This window comes from Pelodiscus sinensis, chromosome 2, assembly GCF_049634645.1.
Source record: "Pelodiscus sinensis isolate JC-2024 chromosome 2, ASM4963464v1, whole genome shotgun sequence".
NCBI classification, from domain to species: Eukaryota; Metazoa; Chordata; order Testudines; family Trionychidae; genus Pelodiscus; species Pelodiscus sinensis.
The window spans coordinates 175,872,193-175,889,751 of record NC_134712.1 but is presented as its reverse complement, the minus strand read 5'-3'; the positions used below and the strand labels follow the sequence as shown (position 1 = coordinate 175,889,751).

General features: G+C 44.0%; 1 protein-coding gene across 3 annotated transcripts; it reads right to left on the bottom strand.

The window, feature by feature from the left end:
* Positions 1-4,615: 4,615 nt before the first annotated feature.
* SLC25A38 (solute carrier family 25 member 38) lies at positions 4,616-16,442 on the bottom strand. 3 transcript variants are annotated; one of them, XM_006121761.4, is made up of 8 exons: positions 16,127-16,431; positions 15,448-15,580; positions 13,168-13,289; positions 12,346-12,430; positions 11,219-11,398; positions 10,062-10,230; positions 8,765-8,931; positions 4,639-6,672 (listed from the first exon to the last, which is right to left on the bottom strand). In XM_006121761.4, the coding sequence occupies exons 2-8, from the start codon at positions 15,514-15,516 to the stop codon at positions 6,550-6,552; spliced, it is 915 nt and encodes a 304-aa protein (XP_006121823.2). In that variant the 5' UTR covers positions 15,517-15,580; positions 16,127-16,431; the 3' UTR covers positions 4,639-6,549. The 3 variants fall into 3 exon arrangements, with proteins under 3 accessions (XP_025039738.2, XP_075777966.1, XP_006121823.2); XM_075921851.1 differs by lacking the exon at positions 15,448-15,580 and having other exon boundaries at positions 4,632-6,672; positions 16,127-16,435; XM_025183953.2 differs by lacking the exon at positions 8,765-8,931 and having other exon boundaries at positions 4,616-6,672; positions 15,448-16,442.
* Positions 16,443-17,559: the final 1,117 nt, after the last annotated feature.

Below are 17,559 nucleotides of genomic sequence, written 5' to 3'. Positions count from 1 at the left end.
CCGCGAGCAGGCCTGGGGCCCTAGAGCGGACACGTGATACACTCCCCCCCCCCCCCCCCCGCCATTGCGACCCCAGACCCCGCCCCCAGCGGCTCACCCCTGCTCCCCCCCCCCCATACAAGGGTCTTGGCCCTCCCTGTGGCAGGGAAGAGCTTGGAAACGACACAAAGCAGCTGCCTCCCAGCAGCTCAGATACCCAATGAAATGGGCAACAGGTTTAGGACAAATAACAGGAAGTTCTTCACACAGCGCACTGTCAACCTGTGGAACTCCTTGCCTGAGGAGGTTGTGAAGGCTTGGACTATAACAGGGTTTAAAAGAGAACTAGATAAAGTCATGGAGGTTAAGTCCATCAATGGCTTTCAGCCAGGATGGGTAAGGAATGGTGTCCCTAGCCTCTGTTTGTCAGAGGGAGAAGGTGCATGGCAGGCGAGCGCTCGCTTGATCATTACCTGTTCGGTTCACTCCCTCTGAGGCACCTGGCACTGGCCACTGTCGGCAGACAGGATATTGGGCTGGATGGACCTTTGGTCTGACCCAGTATGGCCATTCTTATGTTCTTATGAAAAGAACCCACTTGATGATTTGTGAGGGACAGTCCTGCTGTCCTCTTGGAGCACTGCTGCTTTGAGCTGCTGCATGTGAATAACTCAGCACTAGCCGGGGGCTACCAAATTCATGATCCTAATCCTTTGTGGTCTATCTCATGGTCATGGGGCTTTTACAACTAGTCAGTGTCAAGATATCAGATGTGTACATTTGAAATTTCAAACTGTTATAATAGAGGTGGGGGACCTCACTCAAAAGGGTATCATGAAGTGGGAGGAGGGGACATAGGATTTCCACCCTCATTTCTGTGTTGCTTTCAGAACTGCTATGAAGGCATTAACCACTGAGCTCCTTGCAGCTGCTTTTGCGGAAAAACTTGCCAGTCTAGACACAGCCGAAGTGTGTCTGCTCTCCCCGCTGAGAGCAGCCATGTAGGGGAAGGATAAGTTCTGTCCCTCTGCAGTCTGGCTCAGTCTAGCAGCTAGAAGCCCCAGCTAGAGTGCTCCCAGCAGCACAGGGAAAAGGATTTCATGGAAAGGGCATACTTCACAGTCTGAGAGACAGTTTTTCATGGCCATGAAATTGGTAGTGCTCTGTAACGGGTGGGAAACCTTTTTTGCATTATAGGTCACTGATCCATAGAAAAATCAGTCCAGAGCTGAACACAAGTAAGAAGCCAACATAATTTTTTTAAAAAAGGAGAAAGATATTCCCCTTGCATGTTACAGCCTAGGAAGTCCCAGTCTGCAGCCTTGCAGTAAGGCAGCAGGGGGGGCTGGAGCACCACCTATGCCAGCTCCCCAATGCTGGGGGTGGGACCTGAACCTCGGGCCGGATCCAAGCAAGCCAAAGGCCATATTCGTTCCCCAGGCCTGAGGTTCTTCACTTCTCTATATAATAGAAGTGAATGGCTGGAAGGGACTCTCACAGAAGTATGTCTAGATCATCCTTGATAGGTGTTTTTCTAAGCTGTTCATCATCCTAGAGGATGTATCCCGGAAAAACTCAGCCATGTCCAGGGAACACATCTGCTCTTCTGGCATTTTTTGCGGAAGAGCAAATGCACTCTTTCGAAAGCCCTATCTTCCTTGTGCCACAAGGAAGAAGGGATCTTCCAGAAGAGGAGGTTTTTCCGAAATTTGGCCTACTGTAGACAGGTCAAATTTCGGAAAAGCCTCTTCCGACAAAACTGTCAGAAAAAGCAGCAGTCTAGACATAGCCTGAGATAGCTTAACTCTCCTTTAGATTGTGAAAGCTTACAGAGTCACAATTTGGGATAAAATTATTTAAAATGGGGAAAGAGATGGCCATTTGGTAGCAAAGGAGTTGAGATATTAAGTTAGAGAGAAGTCCCTCCTCCCATCCCCCCCTCCCCCCAATTAATTGTAGTATTGCAGTAAATCTATTGGCTTTAGCTAGGTCTGTTCTGACCGTGAATTCTATGACCTAGAAACCCCAGTGAAGGTCTCGCGATGCTTGGTGCTGTACTAATACTGTAAAATGACTATGCAGGTGTAGATTAAGGTTTCCTGGAGTCCTCCTGGTCTAGAGTAAGTGGGAAGCCCCTCCCACACCACCTTCACCTGTGATCTTGCCCTCATTGTGTGCCCTATTTTTGTGACCCCACCACCTAGGGTCCTCCTCCCATTCAGTCTCCCTCACCCTGCCCACTGCAGCCCCAAGACCAGAGAAGGGAAGAACTCCCTCAGCCCTGAGGCTGCAGCAGATAGCAAGAGCTCTTCCAGTACTAGTGCCTCAATGGGGTCTCAGTGTGGGGGCTTCCCCTGCTGCTCCCCAGTCTCTACGTGTGTGTGTGTGGGGGGGGGGACCTTCCCCTGCTACTCCTGGCTTCTCCAGTCTTGAGAGTGATAATGGCTTCCCCTGTGGCCCTCTATCAGAGCTGGGAGTTGGAGGACCTGCCACCCTGCCTGCCTGGGAATGGGTTGGGAGTTCAGGGGAGCTTCCCTTGTAGCCACACCTGGCATGGATGCCAGGGAGTTGGGTTCTTTCCCCATGCTGCCCAGTGCTGCTGCTCAGTCACAGGGTTGGGGTAGGAGTTCAAGGAGCCCCAGTAGCTAATTTGCTACCTCAAAGAATGTAATGGGTCTTTTATATTTTACTGTAATTCTTCAACTAGTCATTCTTTTTATTAGTTGATGTCAGCTGCTCTCTTTGATATATAATGTGCATATCATTGCTGTTTGTAGGATATGGTAAGCCTACTTTTAAATACGGTTTACTTACCAGGTTCAGCTAATGGATTGACAATTTAGGTCACCAACTAGGGAAGCTGAGAGTCTGGAGTTCAAATCACCTCTGATATAGAGGCAGCAAGGGGGGAAGGGAAATGTGAGTAGTCAACTCGACTACCAGATAAGCCTAGGCTAGGCTTATCAGATAGTCGAATAATCGACTACTCTTTTACATCCCTAATAAAAATAATGGCTTTAGAATTCATATAGTGAATACAAGGTACTGTTGAAACCTATGATAGCCTTGTTTATACTGTGCCAGTTCAAAGTTTTTCTTCTCCTTAGCCTTCCTATCACAGGTCTTAGTTTTAGATATGCACAGCATGAAGTAAGGGGTCTTTAGAATGGTCTTTCAGTATCCTGAAGATGGCTTTGTGCTTCAGAAACATTTTGACCTGCTACTTTTCCCTTTGCTTTATTTCCATATTAGGCCAGGGTTTTGAACCTCATCAAGGAGCAGCTGTGTACAACAGATAAGCACCCAACTGTGGACTCCACCCCATGTTTCTTCTGCCCCATTGCTAATGAATACAGCAAAAAATCTCTTCTTTTTCTGATAGCACTAACAGACCTAGGCTGGTAAAGCATGTTTTGTGGAAAAGGGGAGATCAGTTGGTGCCATTTGTAAAACCCGAATGGAGGCAGATGCTGTAGAATTAGTGGGGGTCTGCATAGTATGCATGGGAATTGAATCATGAAGAACAGAAGACTGATTTTATGCAATAGTAGAAGGTTTGTGTGGAAATTTAAAGATCTACATGTCTCTTGCAGGAATTCTATTTACAAAGAAACATTTGTACAATGTTGCGAAAAGTACAGCTGTGGGGGCATTTAATCCAGTAATTTAGATTAGCTTTCAAAAGATAACCAGAATTGGCATTGCTACATTTCATATTCCTGTTCTGTTAGAGGAGCTGAAGAAGGGGCATGATAGCATAAGGCCATGCATTAGCTGTTATGGGCTTAGTAATAAGAATTTTTTTTTTTGGCTGAAATGTACATCCTGATTCCTGCACTGCCTTGCATCGTTTGCGTTCAGACCTAGGGCACTACACTGGACAGTCTTTATGGCAGGGACTTTTTTGTTGTTTGTTCACCACCTAGCACAAGGAGGGCCTTTCATTGATGTAGTCATTTCCACTAAGAGTGAGTTGTAAGGGGAGTATCCCCCTATCCTTTCCATTGGTGTGAATGATTTTGCAGGACTCACAGCAGTGAAGAACAAAGCTCCAAACATTTTTCACACATTCTCTTTGAAATGCAGCCTAGAGATTGATAGCTTCCTCATGAAAGCCTGGTAAAGAGGATCTGCAATTCACCATTTCCTATGAAGGACTGAAGTACAATTAATAGACGTTACCTTCCTCTCCTCCTATGACTGCCAAGTTAGGGATTCCATTGCATGTTGCTTCTAAAAGACCAGAAGAATCTTTAGCAGCTTAAACATGAATGTGCTTTATATCTCGACGGGTCTGGAGGAAAGTAGTTGGAGAAACTGCAAGTTTGGAGAGCAGGGCACAACTTGTGGTACTACTGCTGTGCCTGGATTCCGTGCCAGAGTTACCTGCTAGCAGTCAGGCAAGGAGGCACTCACAGATGCTATTGGGAAATAACTCCTGCTTCTATAGCCCACCCTTCCCAATCCTGGTACACGAATGGCTCGGCAGATAAAGTGTCTGCACAAGGGTCTAGCCATTTGCCTAGGAAACCAATTTAACAGGACTGCCTGGCAGAGATCAGCTGCAGCAGGGACTTAATGCTTTTGGCAGCATCCCCTAGCTTCTGTGCAGCAGGCTTCCTTCAGCAACAGAAACTCCTGTTCTGCCTGCCCTTTAGTCAGTATCTAGGGCTATCAATTAAGGCTAGCTATATCTTCTTTGCAAGGGCTGCCAAATTAGTTGTGTTTTTTCTGATATGAATGTTTACTGCGGGTGTCCCAGATAAAGGGCATGAGCTCAAAGCCAGGGACACAAAAGAGGAGATGTGTTCCTTCCCCACAGACAGGAAGCCTTTTTGGGGCAAGAGCTGTGGTTTGGTTGGTTCTGTTTATACAATACCTGTCAGAGTGAGATGCTGCTCTATGACTGGAGCTATAAAATATAAATAATAATGGAAGTTCTAAGAGCAATACTATGTGATTTTGCTGGGGGTGCCCCAGCTTAGGGAGAGACAAGTAGGGGCTGTCTACAAAGCCAGAAAACCCCAAAATCTTGTAGCACCAAATTTCAGAGCCTAGAGTCAACTGATTCAGACTCATGTTATAGGGCTAAAAATAGCCCAGTGAGTAGGAAGGGTCTCCAAACCCAAATACTTACACAGCTATTTTTAGCCCCAAAACACAAGCCTGCAATCACTTCAGCTGGGCTCTAAAATTTACTGGAGGGGGATGTTTTATTCTTTTGCCATCTAGATGTAACCTATCTCTCCTGCAATTTCCCATAAGGCTGTTTGTCCTCATTGCTCCACAGAACTGCTCACAAACAAAGGCAATGTAGCTGTCCCTAGCACACTGGGGAGTTTGTTTGCCACCTGTTTCCTAATTGTCCCCATGTTTTAAAAACAAGAGAGAGAAAGGCTCTGACACGAAACCTACACATCCCCCTCACTTGGGAGGAAAGAGTTGATGCTAGTCCATTTTGCAGCCACAGATGTAACTGACAATGTAGAATACAAACTTCTTACATGATATGTTTTATTACAGATGCATTTACCTCCACAGCAATTAAACTTGAATAGTGGTCCAAAGCCACAGTTCAATTTAAATAGTGCAAGAAAAACAGCTTGTACAGAGAGGCAGTAAATGGAATTTTAAAAAAGATTCCATTTTGCAGATCCATTTTCTGTCCTTCTACCTCTCATCTAGAAGTCATATGTCAAGATAGTCAGTGTTTTTGCCCTGCCATAGGAGTCATGTAAGTAGACATAACAAATGCCTGTAAGGCAAAGAATAAAGCCAGTGGGAAATGTTTTCTTCTAAGACTCTGGGTCATGTTGTGGGAAATACAACCTAAAGCACAAGGGAAGAGGCATAAAGGCTGCAAAGCCACAACAGAAGTGGTTCTCGGGAATCTCAATGACAATATCCAATATCAAAATTACCGTGCAAAGTATGCCAAGAGCACATGTCCACGCATTCCTTTTAGTCACACATTTCCCCCCTGCCACTCTAATGCATGTATTAATATAATATGCAAGCTCTGAAACAAATGGTTATGCTGTACCCCTTGTAGCAGTCTCTTTGGTGCATTTTCCTTGGGTGCACTGAGAGGTAACAGGGTGCATGTCACATGGCCTCCAATCATAGAGTGGGCACACCACCAGCATATAAAGTTGCTTAGCTCTGTAGTCCAAGTCCAATCACTTCTTCCCCAAATTCCTCAGCTGGCTTCTATGCAAAGGCTTCTCAGGGCACACAGGACTATTCTAAAGGGGTTTCTTTGAACAATCTTTATTGTAACCATGCAGTTCATAGGACCCCAAAACCTTCTCATCTGCCAAGGAAGTTAAATGGTACAGTCTTCCTGAAATTCTTTGCTCTGAAGATCATGGTGAAAGATTTCTCTCCCCCACTTGTACCTGTGTTAAAGAGGGCATGTTTGGCAGTCTGGTCCTCTCCTGGTCCGAAATTATATCACTACCACAGTGGAACAAAGGTCCACCCATGCACAACTGGGAAATCACCAGTTTCTCCATCTGATCCCTGTGAGCAGAAGAAGGGCTTAGACTGGTGGTCTCTACTAAAAGTCTTTCAAGATTTTAGTCCCATTTTTGCCATCATCTGCTCATATAAAGTCCATGCCATCGCTGCCATCAGAGTGCGCCGCAAGGCACGGGGGACTCCACCACGGAAAAAGCCAATCAATCCACAGTCCTGCAGAAGGAAACAAAATAAACAACTCTCTCACTTAATTCTGAGACATCTACTAGATGGCATAGCCCATGGTTGCACTGAAATATCTGTGCTAGTCCCCTAGTGCCTGACAAATCCATGCTCACACAGCACTCAGTCCAGGAGAGAGCAACAGAGAAAGGATCTCTAGCATCAATCAACAGCAGTGACATGGTGAGGTAAAGGACAGAACAGTAAGAAAAGGTATGGAAATCAGGACATACAGGGAAACCTCAACTCTGCCCAGCAAAAAAGGAGAAATAGACAAAAACTACTTTATGTGATTTAACATAGTGACCTACCTCACTTCAAAATATTGTGTCTGCCTCACTTCAAAATGTTGTGTCAATTAATATTCACAGAATTGCCCATAAGCATTTTTAAAGCTCTGCATAGGATTTACATTCATTGAGCAGAAAGAAATTCTGAATGGGAGCAAACAGAGCCTAAGCAGAATTGTGGCTGAAACCCAGATTAAAACAGACAAAAACTTTTAGGGAAGAGAATTGATATGGACTTGATCTGTAAAATTCAGCCCCAAATCTTTCACACTGAGTTTGCAGGCTCTTATTTTAGCCATGGGTCACCTCACAGTAAGGTAACTCAATGTCAGGACAACTGTAACCCAATGCTGATATTGTGTAACTCCTATAATTGAATCATAAGGGTTGCAAATCACAACTTTGGCCTCAAAAATACCTATTGGACATTAGCCCAATGCAGTGCTCCATTGGGGGTATCCACTCCAGTACATCCCCACCCAGTTATAACAGATATGTACATTTGCTTCTAGTGTTCAAAGAACTGATAATTGTTTTATAGCCCATTTATCCTTGAAGCTCATGTTTATAAAGCAGCATATTACAAAAGTCCTCCTGCCTCTGTCTGATAATCACAGGAGTTCTACAGTGATAAGCCACAGCTGCCAGCAGCCAGGAATGGATATGCCCAGATCCTCTAAAGTTATTTGCTTACTGATTTCACATTAGTTGTGTAAGTACATTCTATTAACAACAGTCAAAGGGTAAAAGGGCTCTTAAAAAAGGAGTGCCAAAAGGTGAATTGAAACATCTAGTTATATGATGGCTCAGGATACAAGTTAAAATTACATATGGGGGGGGGGGTGACTGTAACATGCTCAAATGTGTAGAACTGTCATCCCCTTTTCATTCACTCACTCCCCTCGTTTAGCTACAGAGTGTTTGCTTTTTCAAGGGATTTGTCCTGTGTACATAAATAAAAGAGGGTGGAGCACCAGGAATAACCAGGTGGTGGAGAAGCTGTTTAGCACAGTGTTTTCTCAACCTTTTTTTATAAAATACTTCTTTAAAAAAAAAAAAAAAGAAGAAGAAGAAGTTAAGTACCCGCAGTACCTACAGTTTTCAGACACAACATTTTTTCTACCACTGCAACACATTTGTTTAAACAACTTAATCGTAGCCGGGCGGGTGATGAAATTTTTGGGTGTAAAAACTACAAAAATAATAAAACGCTGTAAAACTTAAAACAAAAATTCAGTTCTCTTTAAATTTCAGTTGTGTTCATGTACCCCACAGACTTCTCTTGAGTATCCCTAAGGGTATTCGTACCACTGGTTGACAAAAACTGGTCTAGCAGATTAATTTTCACACAGCTCAGGCAGAGCAAGGAACAAACAGTTGTTTTTTGGGAGCTACCTGCTCCCAAAGGTGCTCATCTGCCCAATAGGAACCAGGTTCAGACCACAAACCAGGCATCAGTTGGTAGTAACTTCAATCACTACTGCCTCAGGTTGTATGTGGACCAAGAAGTCCATCTCCCATAGATAGAAAAGTTCCAACTCCTATAGCATAACATTAGAAGCATTTCAGGAGCTACCCAGCTTTCACAGCAAAATACCTAGTAATGACTCATCTGAAGGTCTGTTTTTTAGATGAAGGTGACAAACTTATCAAACCTGCATCAATGGTAAAGTAGGAATGTTAGATATGGATTACTGGTTAGTTGTGTAGTCGACTACACGTTGACATCCCTATGATAAAGTGACCAGAACTAAGGTTAAAATCATATATTAACACAATCTTTTCAGCCTCACCTTGAAGATTGAGGCAATGGCCTGCCCCGTCCAGCGGTATTTTTCAGGTGTCAGCTGCATGTGGGTTTTGATTACATCCGCAGGCTGTGTAGCCAGTGAGGCCAGGATTCCAGCAAAGATTCCACAGCTGAAGTTCACTAAGGGGGTCAGAGCTGGATCCACCTGGTCTGAAATGGAGCAAAACACATCTTACTCAGATAATATACAGTACAATTCTGTGCCATATATAGTGGCTTTCTTATAAGCTGTATCCCAACCTAATTGTTACCAAATCATAAAGCAAATTGTTTAGGAAGAGAGTGAGAGATTACAGAGAAGAAACTTTATAAAAAGGAGATTAGAAAATAGACACACCAATGCTAATTTTGGCTGAACAGAAATCATTCTCTCGATGACCGACAGAGACACAGAGATAAAGAATGAGTGTTTTAGATGGCAGAAGCGGCAGAGGAGAAAGCTCTCATATCAAAACCAAACTAATCTCAATTTAGCAGAGATTGCAGGAGTGTGGGGAAACTATATAGCATGCATGAAAATGAGTGACTAGCAATGTTAGGATATGTCTAGACTACAGGCTTTTGTTAACAGAAGTTTTGTGGACAGATACTGTCGACAAAGCTGTCAACAAAGAGCGTCTAGACTACATCCAGTTCTGTTGACAAAGCAAGCTGCTTTATTGACATGACAGTAGAGACACAAAGGACTGTGTACATGCAATAATGCCTTCTGTTGTCAGAACTCTGTTGACAGAAGGCATTATTCCTGGTAGAATGAGGTTTACAGCCGCCAACAAAACTGCTGAGTTCTGTCGACGTTATGTCGACAGAACTCAGCGGCAGTGTAGACGCAGGTATAGTTTTGTCGACAAAAGTCCACTTTTGTCGACAAAACCCTGTAGTCTCGACACACCCTTAGTTATTGATCAAGTTTTCCCCACACACAGCTCTGCTAACATCTCATCCCTAACCCACAGTACCCTCTGCTTGGCAAATGCAGCCCTAATGTATCTGTCTCACTTTGTTCATAGGCTAACTCAACAGATCACATGAAGTGTGATACATTCTATGTGCAGTCTAGACTAGAGTCACCTGAGCACCCACATGAGATCCTGGTCATTTCATTTGAGACTCCTCCATGCAGTTCTAAAAGTGAAAGGCTAATGCCCCACTTAAGCCCTACAAAGGATCAATTTAACCATATAGAAAAAGGCCAAAGTAAAGTATGTGGACAGAAACCTAAGGATACTGAGGGTGAGAAAAACCACAAACTATGTTTCTACGGCCACATTTAGCCTTACCCTGAGGCATAACTTTTTTGGTCTGGGTGTAGAACATCAAATAGATGCCAGAAAAAGGTGCATCGCGCAGGAGCGTTGCTGTCAGCCCACAGAACAAGCCCCGGGTGCCTTCTGTCCGATAAATATTCCTCAAGGCTCCATATACACTCTCATAGCCATACTTCCCACTCTGCAGAGGACACACAAAAATAACTACCTACATGACAGACAGATGGTCAGTCATACTGACACGTCATTACTAAACAAGCCTTAAAGTGAAATTTCCTTTCAACACAAAAAGGGGTGGATACTTTCCCCTGACTCCTAATGCTTCATATGCACCACCACAAGAGGGGTTCTGTTTCACCTGATGGCTACATAGACAGAAATGCTGTCAGCTAGCCATATTTCTCCTTTTCCAAGGCCAATTATATATTGCAGTTGTGCACGTGCACGCATGCATGCGGATTTATATATAAAATCTACACACACACACACATACATATAAACAAACACAAAATGACACAGGAACTATTCTAGTGACATCACAGCAAAACCTGAGAATCGCAGTCCTGATACAGTGTCAACACCATAACTTCTCACATGCGTTAGCACTGATATTTGATCAGTGTATAGCAATTTACTTCTCCCCCTCCATTCTCTTCTATTGGCTGGAAGAGTTAACCCTAGTTTCGTCTCAGGGCTAAGCCTGGTGCTTTTCCAGCAATCCTCACCAAGGACACGAGATGAGGGGAATTTAAGCCTTAGCTCCTGAACAGCAAATCTGTGAAATGGAACTAATACATTATAAAATAAATGTCCACCAAATATACAGTAGATATTACAGACCAGCCTTGCAAAAAAATTAACCACAGAACAGCTACTCTTTCCATTCTTGTTAAAATGATGATAAAAATATTTTCTTGTTGAGCAAGTAAAATATAAAATTACTTGCCCTGGTGTTTGAGTGAGAAGAATTTCAGTCCATTTAGTTTTCAGACCATATCTCCATTGCAGTATTTAAGAACCATACACAGTATAGAAGCAGCTTATAGGGTCTCTGTTTTTTGGTCTCTGATATACCAGGCAGACTCAATTTTTGTGCTATAGATGAGGGTATGATATTACAACATGAAAGCTGAACAGAAATTTCTAGGACTATGAAAACTTGCACTCACCTCATATCGTGTTTTCACCACGGTTACGGGCAACATACAAACTCCTGCTACTGTACGGGCGCTAACACCCAGAAAGACAGACTCTAGGGCTGTTGGGGAGCGACCTGAGAAAAAGCACTGCTTCATTGTGTACAAGGTGCTGAAGTAAATCCCAACCCCTGGAATACATCTTGCGAAGGACTGCAGAAAAGTGAAAAATGGTGAGAAAATAAGAGGGAATGAAAACGTACTGCAGCAGTGATTCTCAACCAGGGGTTTGGGGCCTCCTGGGGGACTGCAAGCAGGTTTCAGGGGGTCCATCAACTATGGCTAGCTAAGACTTAGAGCATAAAACCAAAGCCCCACCATGCAGGACCACAGCCCAAGATACCAAATCCCACCACCCAGGAGCATCTTAGCTTCACAGTGCCCCTTGCACCCTAGGGCACTGAGCAACTGCCCTGATTGCTATACCCTAACACTGGCCCTGGCTTTTATATGCCCCCCCAAAAAAATCAGTTCCTGTGGCACAGCTAGGCCATGGGAGTTTTTAATAGTACACTGAAGGGGCAGCCTCAGAAAGAAAAAGGTTGATTACTCCTGCACTACAGAACACCAATGGAAGGAAGTGTTAAATTGTCTGGGAAGTTTCAGGAACAGGAGATAGTCCTTGAAAGAAAAAAGCTGATATTCTGAAGAAAGAAGAGTTGAAGGGCAAAATTATTACTCCACTGAACTCAGCGTTCTGCAATCGACTACAGTGTGGCCAAGATTTCACCCAAAGACTCTATTCCCAACTACATGCACATGCAGGAACTGCAACAGACTTAGGCCAGTGCACCAGCCATTGTAGATATCTTAAAACATCTCAGCCTCTATATGTATTTGACATGTCTTTCCTCGGTGATGTACAGTCTAAATAACACAGCTACCTCCCAGTTTTAAACGTGACTTGGGCATTTTGGAACCTCAGATCTGCTGCCCTTCAGTGAGAAAGATGGCTCCCAAGTACTAAAGTCACTTTTGAAAATAGTACAGACATCGAAGTCATTCTGAGTGAGGCAACATTTCAGTACCTTTAAAATTCTAAACCATAGGTACTAACACATGTTAGGAAAGAAAAAGTTAGGGTTAAAATAATCACTTACTGGTGAAACCCCTTTCCAGAGCCCCAGGAGACTTTCAGTACGAACAACCCTAATGAACAAAGCTACCATCCCAACATGACCTGATCTAGAAGGAAAACAAGAAAGCAGTTACATAGATGCATTGCAGCTGTTACTCTACAGCCCTGTCCCAGTTCTCCTTCACTCACCCACCCAGGACACTCTAGAGATGCTACAGCGCCTTGAGAAACTCTTTCTCTATTCAGCCTGCTCTTTCTTGGTCATTCAATACTGCCTCTCCATCCATGGTTTACAATGCCACACTCACTCCCACTGGGATTATCTGTGGATTTTGACAGCATATTACTACTATGGAAACAACTATGATATCAGAGTCTACTGATTAGTGACATCATAGTTCATCACCACCGGAGTGACTGCAGTGTCATTAAGAATGGATGGAGTCATGGATAAATATATCAGAGAAGAGGGGGAGGTTGATTAGATGTTGACATACCAGTTCCCCATGTGATAAAGGCATGTGGAGATCATATGGGATATTTCAGAGCATGGAGGGCATCAATAAAACCACATGGGCCTACCTAGGACAGCTGTTCCAACAATGAATGCAGTGCTCACAGCAATGGTTGAATATCACTAGGTGAGAATAGGGTCTCGCTAAGATCTTTCACTTTGTAGGCTCCTTCAAAGTACCACCCCTCCCCAACACATAACCTATTCCTTCTTTCTCTTCTGCCTGCCCAACTGTTAGCAACATCTGAGACCCTACCTTCAACTGCAGGCCCTGGCAAGCAAGAAAATTACCCTCCCTCCACCCAAATAATGGAAGCTTTAAGCACTTACCCATTGATGGAAGGCTTCAGGGTCTGCAGACGGGTTTTCAGCAGATCTAGGGGCTGGAAGAGAAGGGTGGAGCAGGTTCCACTGATGGAACCGCACACAAAGGCCTTTAACACTGGATGCGTCTGAAAGAGAAGTTCTGGCTTAAAAAAAAAGTCCTATATAAAAATTTAACTAGAAACAGCGCAGCAGGAAATGAGTATTCACTTACTCTATGGCTGATTTCTGAAGGCAAGGGAAAGTACTTAGTGGTTGTACACTATGCAATAGCAGTCAGTCTACAGGAATAGTTGCCTAAAAGCTTCTGAAGTGCATAGACACAAATTGTGTGAAAGGTATTACATGTGCTTTTTAATTTTTCCTGTATGTATTTCCTCTTCATTGTTATGCACTCATATACCACAGTAGAGGGTGCAGCGTAAGAACCATAACAAAAATAAAAGCATACATAGGCATCTTGACAGATGCAAGGAAGGGATAACTGCAATGCAAAATACAGAATACACACCATGCTGGAGAAATCAAAAAATAATTTGCGCTCTAACAAGTGAATATTAAAAAGTGAGGAGTAACTGGGAAGGTGTCAGGATGTGCTCAAAGGAGAGTTAACAGCAAAAGATCCAGAGCCTGTAGAAACATAGACTTAATTATTTTCCTCTCTTTCTCCTCATCGTCACCCCACTCCTTCAGCTCCTAATCTTGCTCCTGAGGCAGGTTCTTTTCTGATCTAGAGAGCACTTAAGCATAAGCCAGGAAGCAAGCCAGAAGCCTACTTCAAATAAAAGCACCTCACATGGTCCAAAACAAAGAACTCCTGTGCCCACCACACAGAGCCCTATGAAGGAACAAGGCCTACAACATAACACTGCTTGGACACGACAGAAAACCTCATGACCGGCATTTTTGTTTTTGGCTTCTCTTAGCATTCATTTAGTTGGAACAATAAGTCTTATGTCCAAGTGGCTTCTAATATTTACAGGATCTCTCTCTCCTGCTGAGGGATATCACAGGACTCCCATGTGAGGCGCCTTCAACATTATCCTCATTGATTGAGTAGAAAACAAAGTACAGGACAGAAACAATAATCTCCTCATCCTGTCTTGGCAGTGGCTTCACCCCCAGGCGTTACGAGACCCTGATAACTACGGGATCTTTTGTGGGGAGAGGAAAAAAGACAATATTCTGGAGGACCTGGTTTTCCTGTACACACTGTCTGGCCTAGGCATCTTAGCAGATGGCAATGGAACACAGCAGAGGAGTCTCCCCTTGGCGAAGGCAGGAACATACCTAGCACAAGAGCACAGCAGGGAAGTGGTGAGGTGAAGTGGGAGTCTCCCATCCATATCCTGGCCCAACCCAGCACTGCTTAGCTTAGAAGATGGGCTGGGATCGCAGGCACTGGGCAGCGGTAAGTTAATAGGCTCTGCCCCCAACCACAGCAATTCCTTCCCTCAACGCCAATTCCAGGGACATACATGGCACTGACATCATCAGTACCCTCCCGCGGAGCCAGGCAGTCACGGTGGCCGAGCTCCAGACAATCAGGAGAAGGGAAGGGCCCAACGTTCTATTAACTCTTCTACTCCCACCCCACTCGAAGAGTGTGAGTGGGACCGGCCACAGCTGTGTGCCAGGCGCGCTCCCGCCGGGGCCACGTTCTGCCCTGCGGCTCAGAGCGCCCGGCACCCCACCACACACATGGCGACAATCCTTAAATAGATGAGACATTTCATTGGACCCATCCACTTCTATTGCATACTGTACACTCCCCGTTATATTGCATCTCATTGCTATACTGCCTCCCTGGTGCTCCAACTGCACCAGTACCGGCCACACCCAAGGCTCCGGACTCAACCAAAGGACACACAAGTTCTTTGGCTCCAGTCATCGTGTAGCCTTGCATTTATCATTCTGCATATTTATGCACCATGCAACTCTGCACTGCTCCCCACTGTAAGCCATGCAACCTCTAATACTGAACTGCAGCCCCACCGGGCAACAACCCCAGTGTGATCTCTACTGAACTAAAAACAATTAATTCAATGAAAAAAATGAAAGTTGTTTCCAATACGAAAAATCCTGCAACATCCAATACAGAGGACTTTGGAAAAAACAAGCATGCAAAACAGATGCTTAAAGGGGGAAAATATACTTTTTTTTCAGGATGATAGGGCATCACTCATTCCATTCCTTCTCCAGATCTTTTTTATCCAAGGGATTGTGGCATTCAAACAGAAACTCATCCACGCACGCTCAAACCCCCGCCCTCTTCCATATCCTTACCATTAGTGTTTCCATCTTGTCTCCTATATCTTGAGCCTGGAGCAGTGGAGGACTGTTTTTTTGGATCATTTAAGAAGATGGACACAAACGGGGATGATATTTTTAAACAGATTTTTCTCCGACCCACTTCTCTCTGGAGACAAGAAGGAACCGGGTCCGAATAGGGGCAGAAAGCAAATAAGATGTATGAGAGTTTAAGTGATCATAATTTCTAATAAATCCTGTTGACATCTTTACATCAGGGAGGAGCCACTTAATTCCAAACCCAAATCACATGTGGTGACTTTTTTAAAAAAATGTCTGCAATTCAAAAACGCTAAAAAAAGTTTTGTTTTTGCTAGAAAAACTGTACACTACCCTAAATTGGAACTATTTTACTCTTTGTTAGTATTTAAATGTATACTTAGCATACAGGCGCACACAAAGCTCCTTAATTTCTCTGCCTTTTCCGCTTTTTCCAGTCTCCCACCTATCTAGTTATTTCCTCCCTCATTAAGCAGTTTCTTTTTAATAGTCTTTTGTATTGACAGTTCTTGTAAATCCTTCCAGACTCTTGTCTTGTTTCTGAATAGTTGCCACAGAGGGTTACTCAAACGCTTATAACCCAAATGCTCCTTCCCAACCGTTAGCTGGTCTTCTGTGGGTCAATTTTTACAACAAAACAAATGTCTGCATTCACCGTTAAATTCCAGGAATCCTCGTTTGTGTGATCTCCCACATGCATTTCCACAGCACGAAAGTATCTGGGCTTTCTTCAGTAGTTTGCACACAAGCGGCCAGCCATCAGTTTGCACTCTGATTTCAATGACACGCCAAAATGCTAGTCCCCGTGTGCTTCCATGTTGCTCGCTCCACTCTTCTTCCTTGTGCCGCTGGATACACAGGAGAAAGGCGTTAGAACAGCTCTGTCATGTCAGCCTCCAGAGTGAATCTGCGTAAAGATCCTTGAGCCGGAGGTGCGCACGGGCGCCTAAGCCAGTCGGCTTCCGGCGTGAGAAAACCAGCTTCATGCTCCCGGCTGGAGTCCCTCCTGCTACAGCGCTCACATGACCCCAGTTGGTTAATGCTGGGCACTGCAGTTAGTGTGACAAAACATCGGTTTAACAAACCGAAAGCAAATCTTTTAAATGTATTTCAAATCAATTGAAAAATATATTTTCCCGAAAAAAAATTATTTTCAAGGCAACCTCAGCTTTCGGTGGAATAAATTTTCAGTTGAAAATTTTCTAAGCAACAGCTGTGAACGGAGAAAAAAAATATGACAGTAATGCCAGCTACTGTCCCAGCTCACTGTGTTATGCTGTGTACAAACACAGACGGAGACAGTCCTTACCCCAAATATTTTATAATCCCAATAAAAAAGATAGATCCAGGGTTAGGATAAATTAAGTATTATCACACCCATATTACTGATGGAGAACTGAAGCATGGAGAGATTAATTCTTGCTCCAGGTGATACTGAGAGACTCTGGCAAATCTCCTGGCAATCTTTCCTAACGGTGGTGACTGAGGAATAAATTTTGCTGCCATTCACCCTCCATCAGTCTCACTGATTTCAGATGGGGTCTGTGGGTACAATTAAGAATGGAGGCCACACTTGTTGATTTGGGGACAGAATTTAGCACTAAATGTATTAGGGCAGGGTTCTCAAACTGTGTGATACCGTGACCCCCTCCCTCTAAATTGCTCATGGCCCCTCTCTAAGGTGATGCAATCCCCCTCTTAAGTTGCTCACGACCCACTGGGGGGGTCAGGGCCCACAGTTTGAGAACCCCTGTATTAGGGAGTTTAGCTGGAGAAAAAACAACAAAAGGATAAATATGAATATTTGTTTGTAAGCTCAAACTAATGAGACTAATCAAGTTAGTTCTTTTGTTCTGTTACACACACACACACACACACACACACACACACACACACACACACACACACACACACACACGACAGCAAAATGGTAGCAGGTAAAAAAATGTTAAACAAAGGGTCAGCTGCCTTCTCAGTGCCCTCTTGGTCCTGGTATGACTCCTCTCTTATTTTCCCTTCACAAGGCACTTTAAGAACAGTACACATCTGTTCTCATGGTTGATGAACAAGTTCCCCTTCTGTGGTTAG

What these genes read in the sequence shown, in the direction of transcription:
- SLC25A38 (XM_006121761.4), bottom strand. Translation starts at nt 15,516, where the DNA reads ATGATCCAAAAAAACAGTCCTCCACTGCTCCAGGCTCAAGATATAGGA. An exon ending in ACAAGATGGAAACACTAATG is followed by an intron (nt 13,290 to 15,447) that starts GTAAGGATATGG and finishes CTTCTCTTTCAG; the next exon opens with ACGCATCCAGTGTTAAAGGC. An exon ending in CAAAAAAGTTATGCCTCAGG is followed by an intron (nt 8,932 to 10,061) that starts GTAAGGCTAAAT and finishes GCTCCATTTCAG; the next exon opens with ACCAGGTGGATCCAGCTCTG.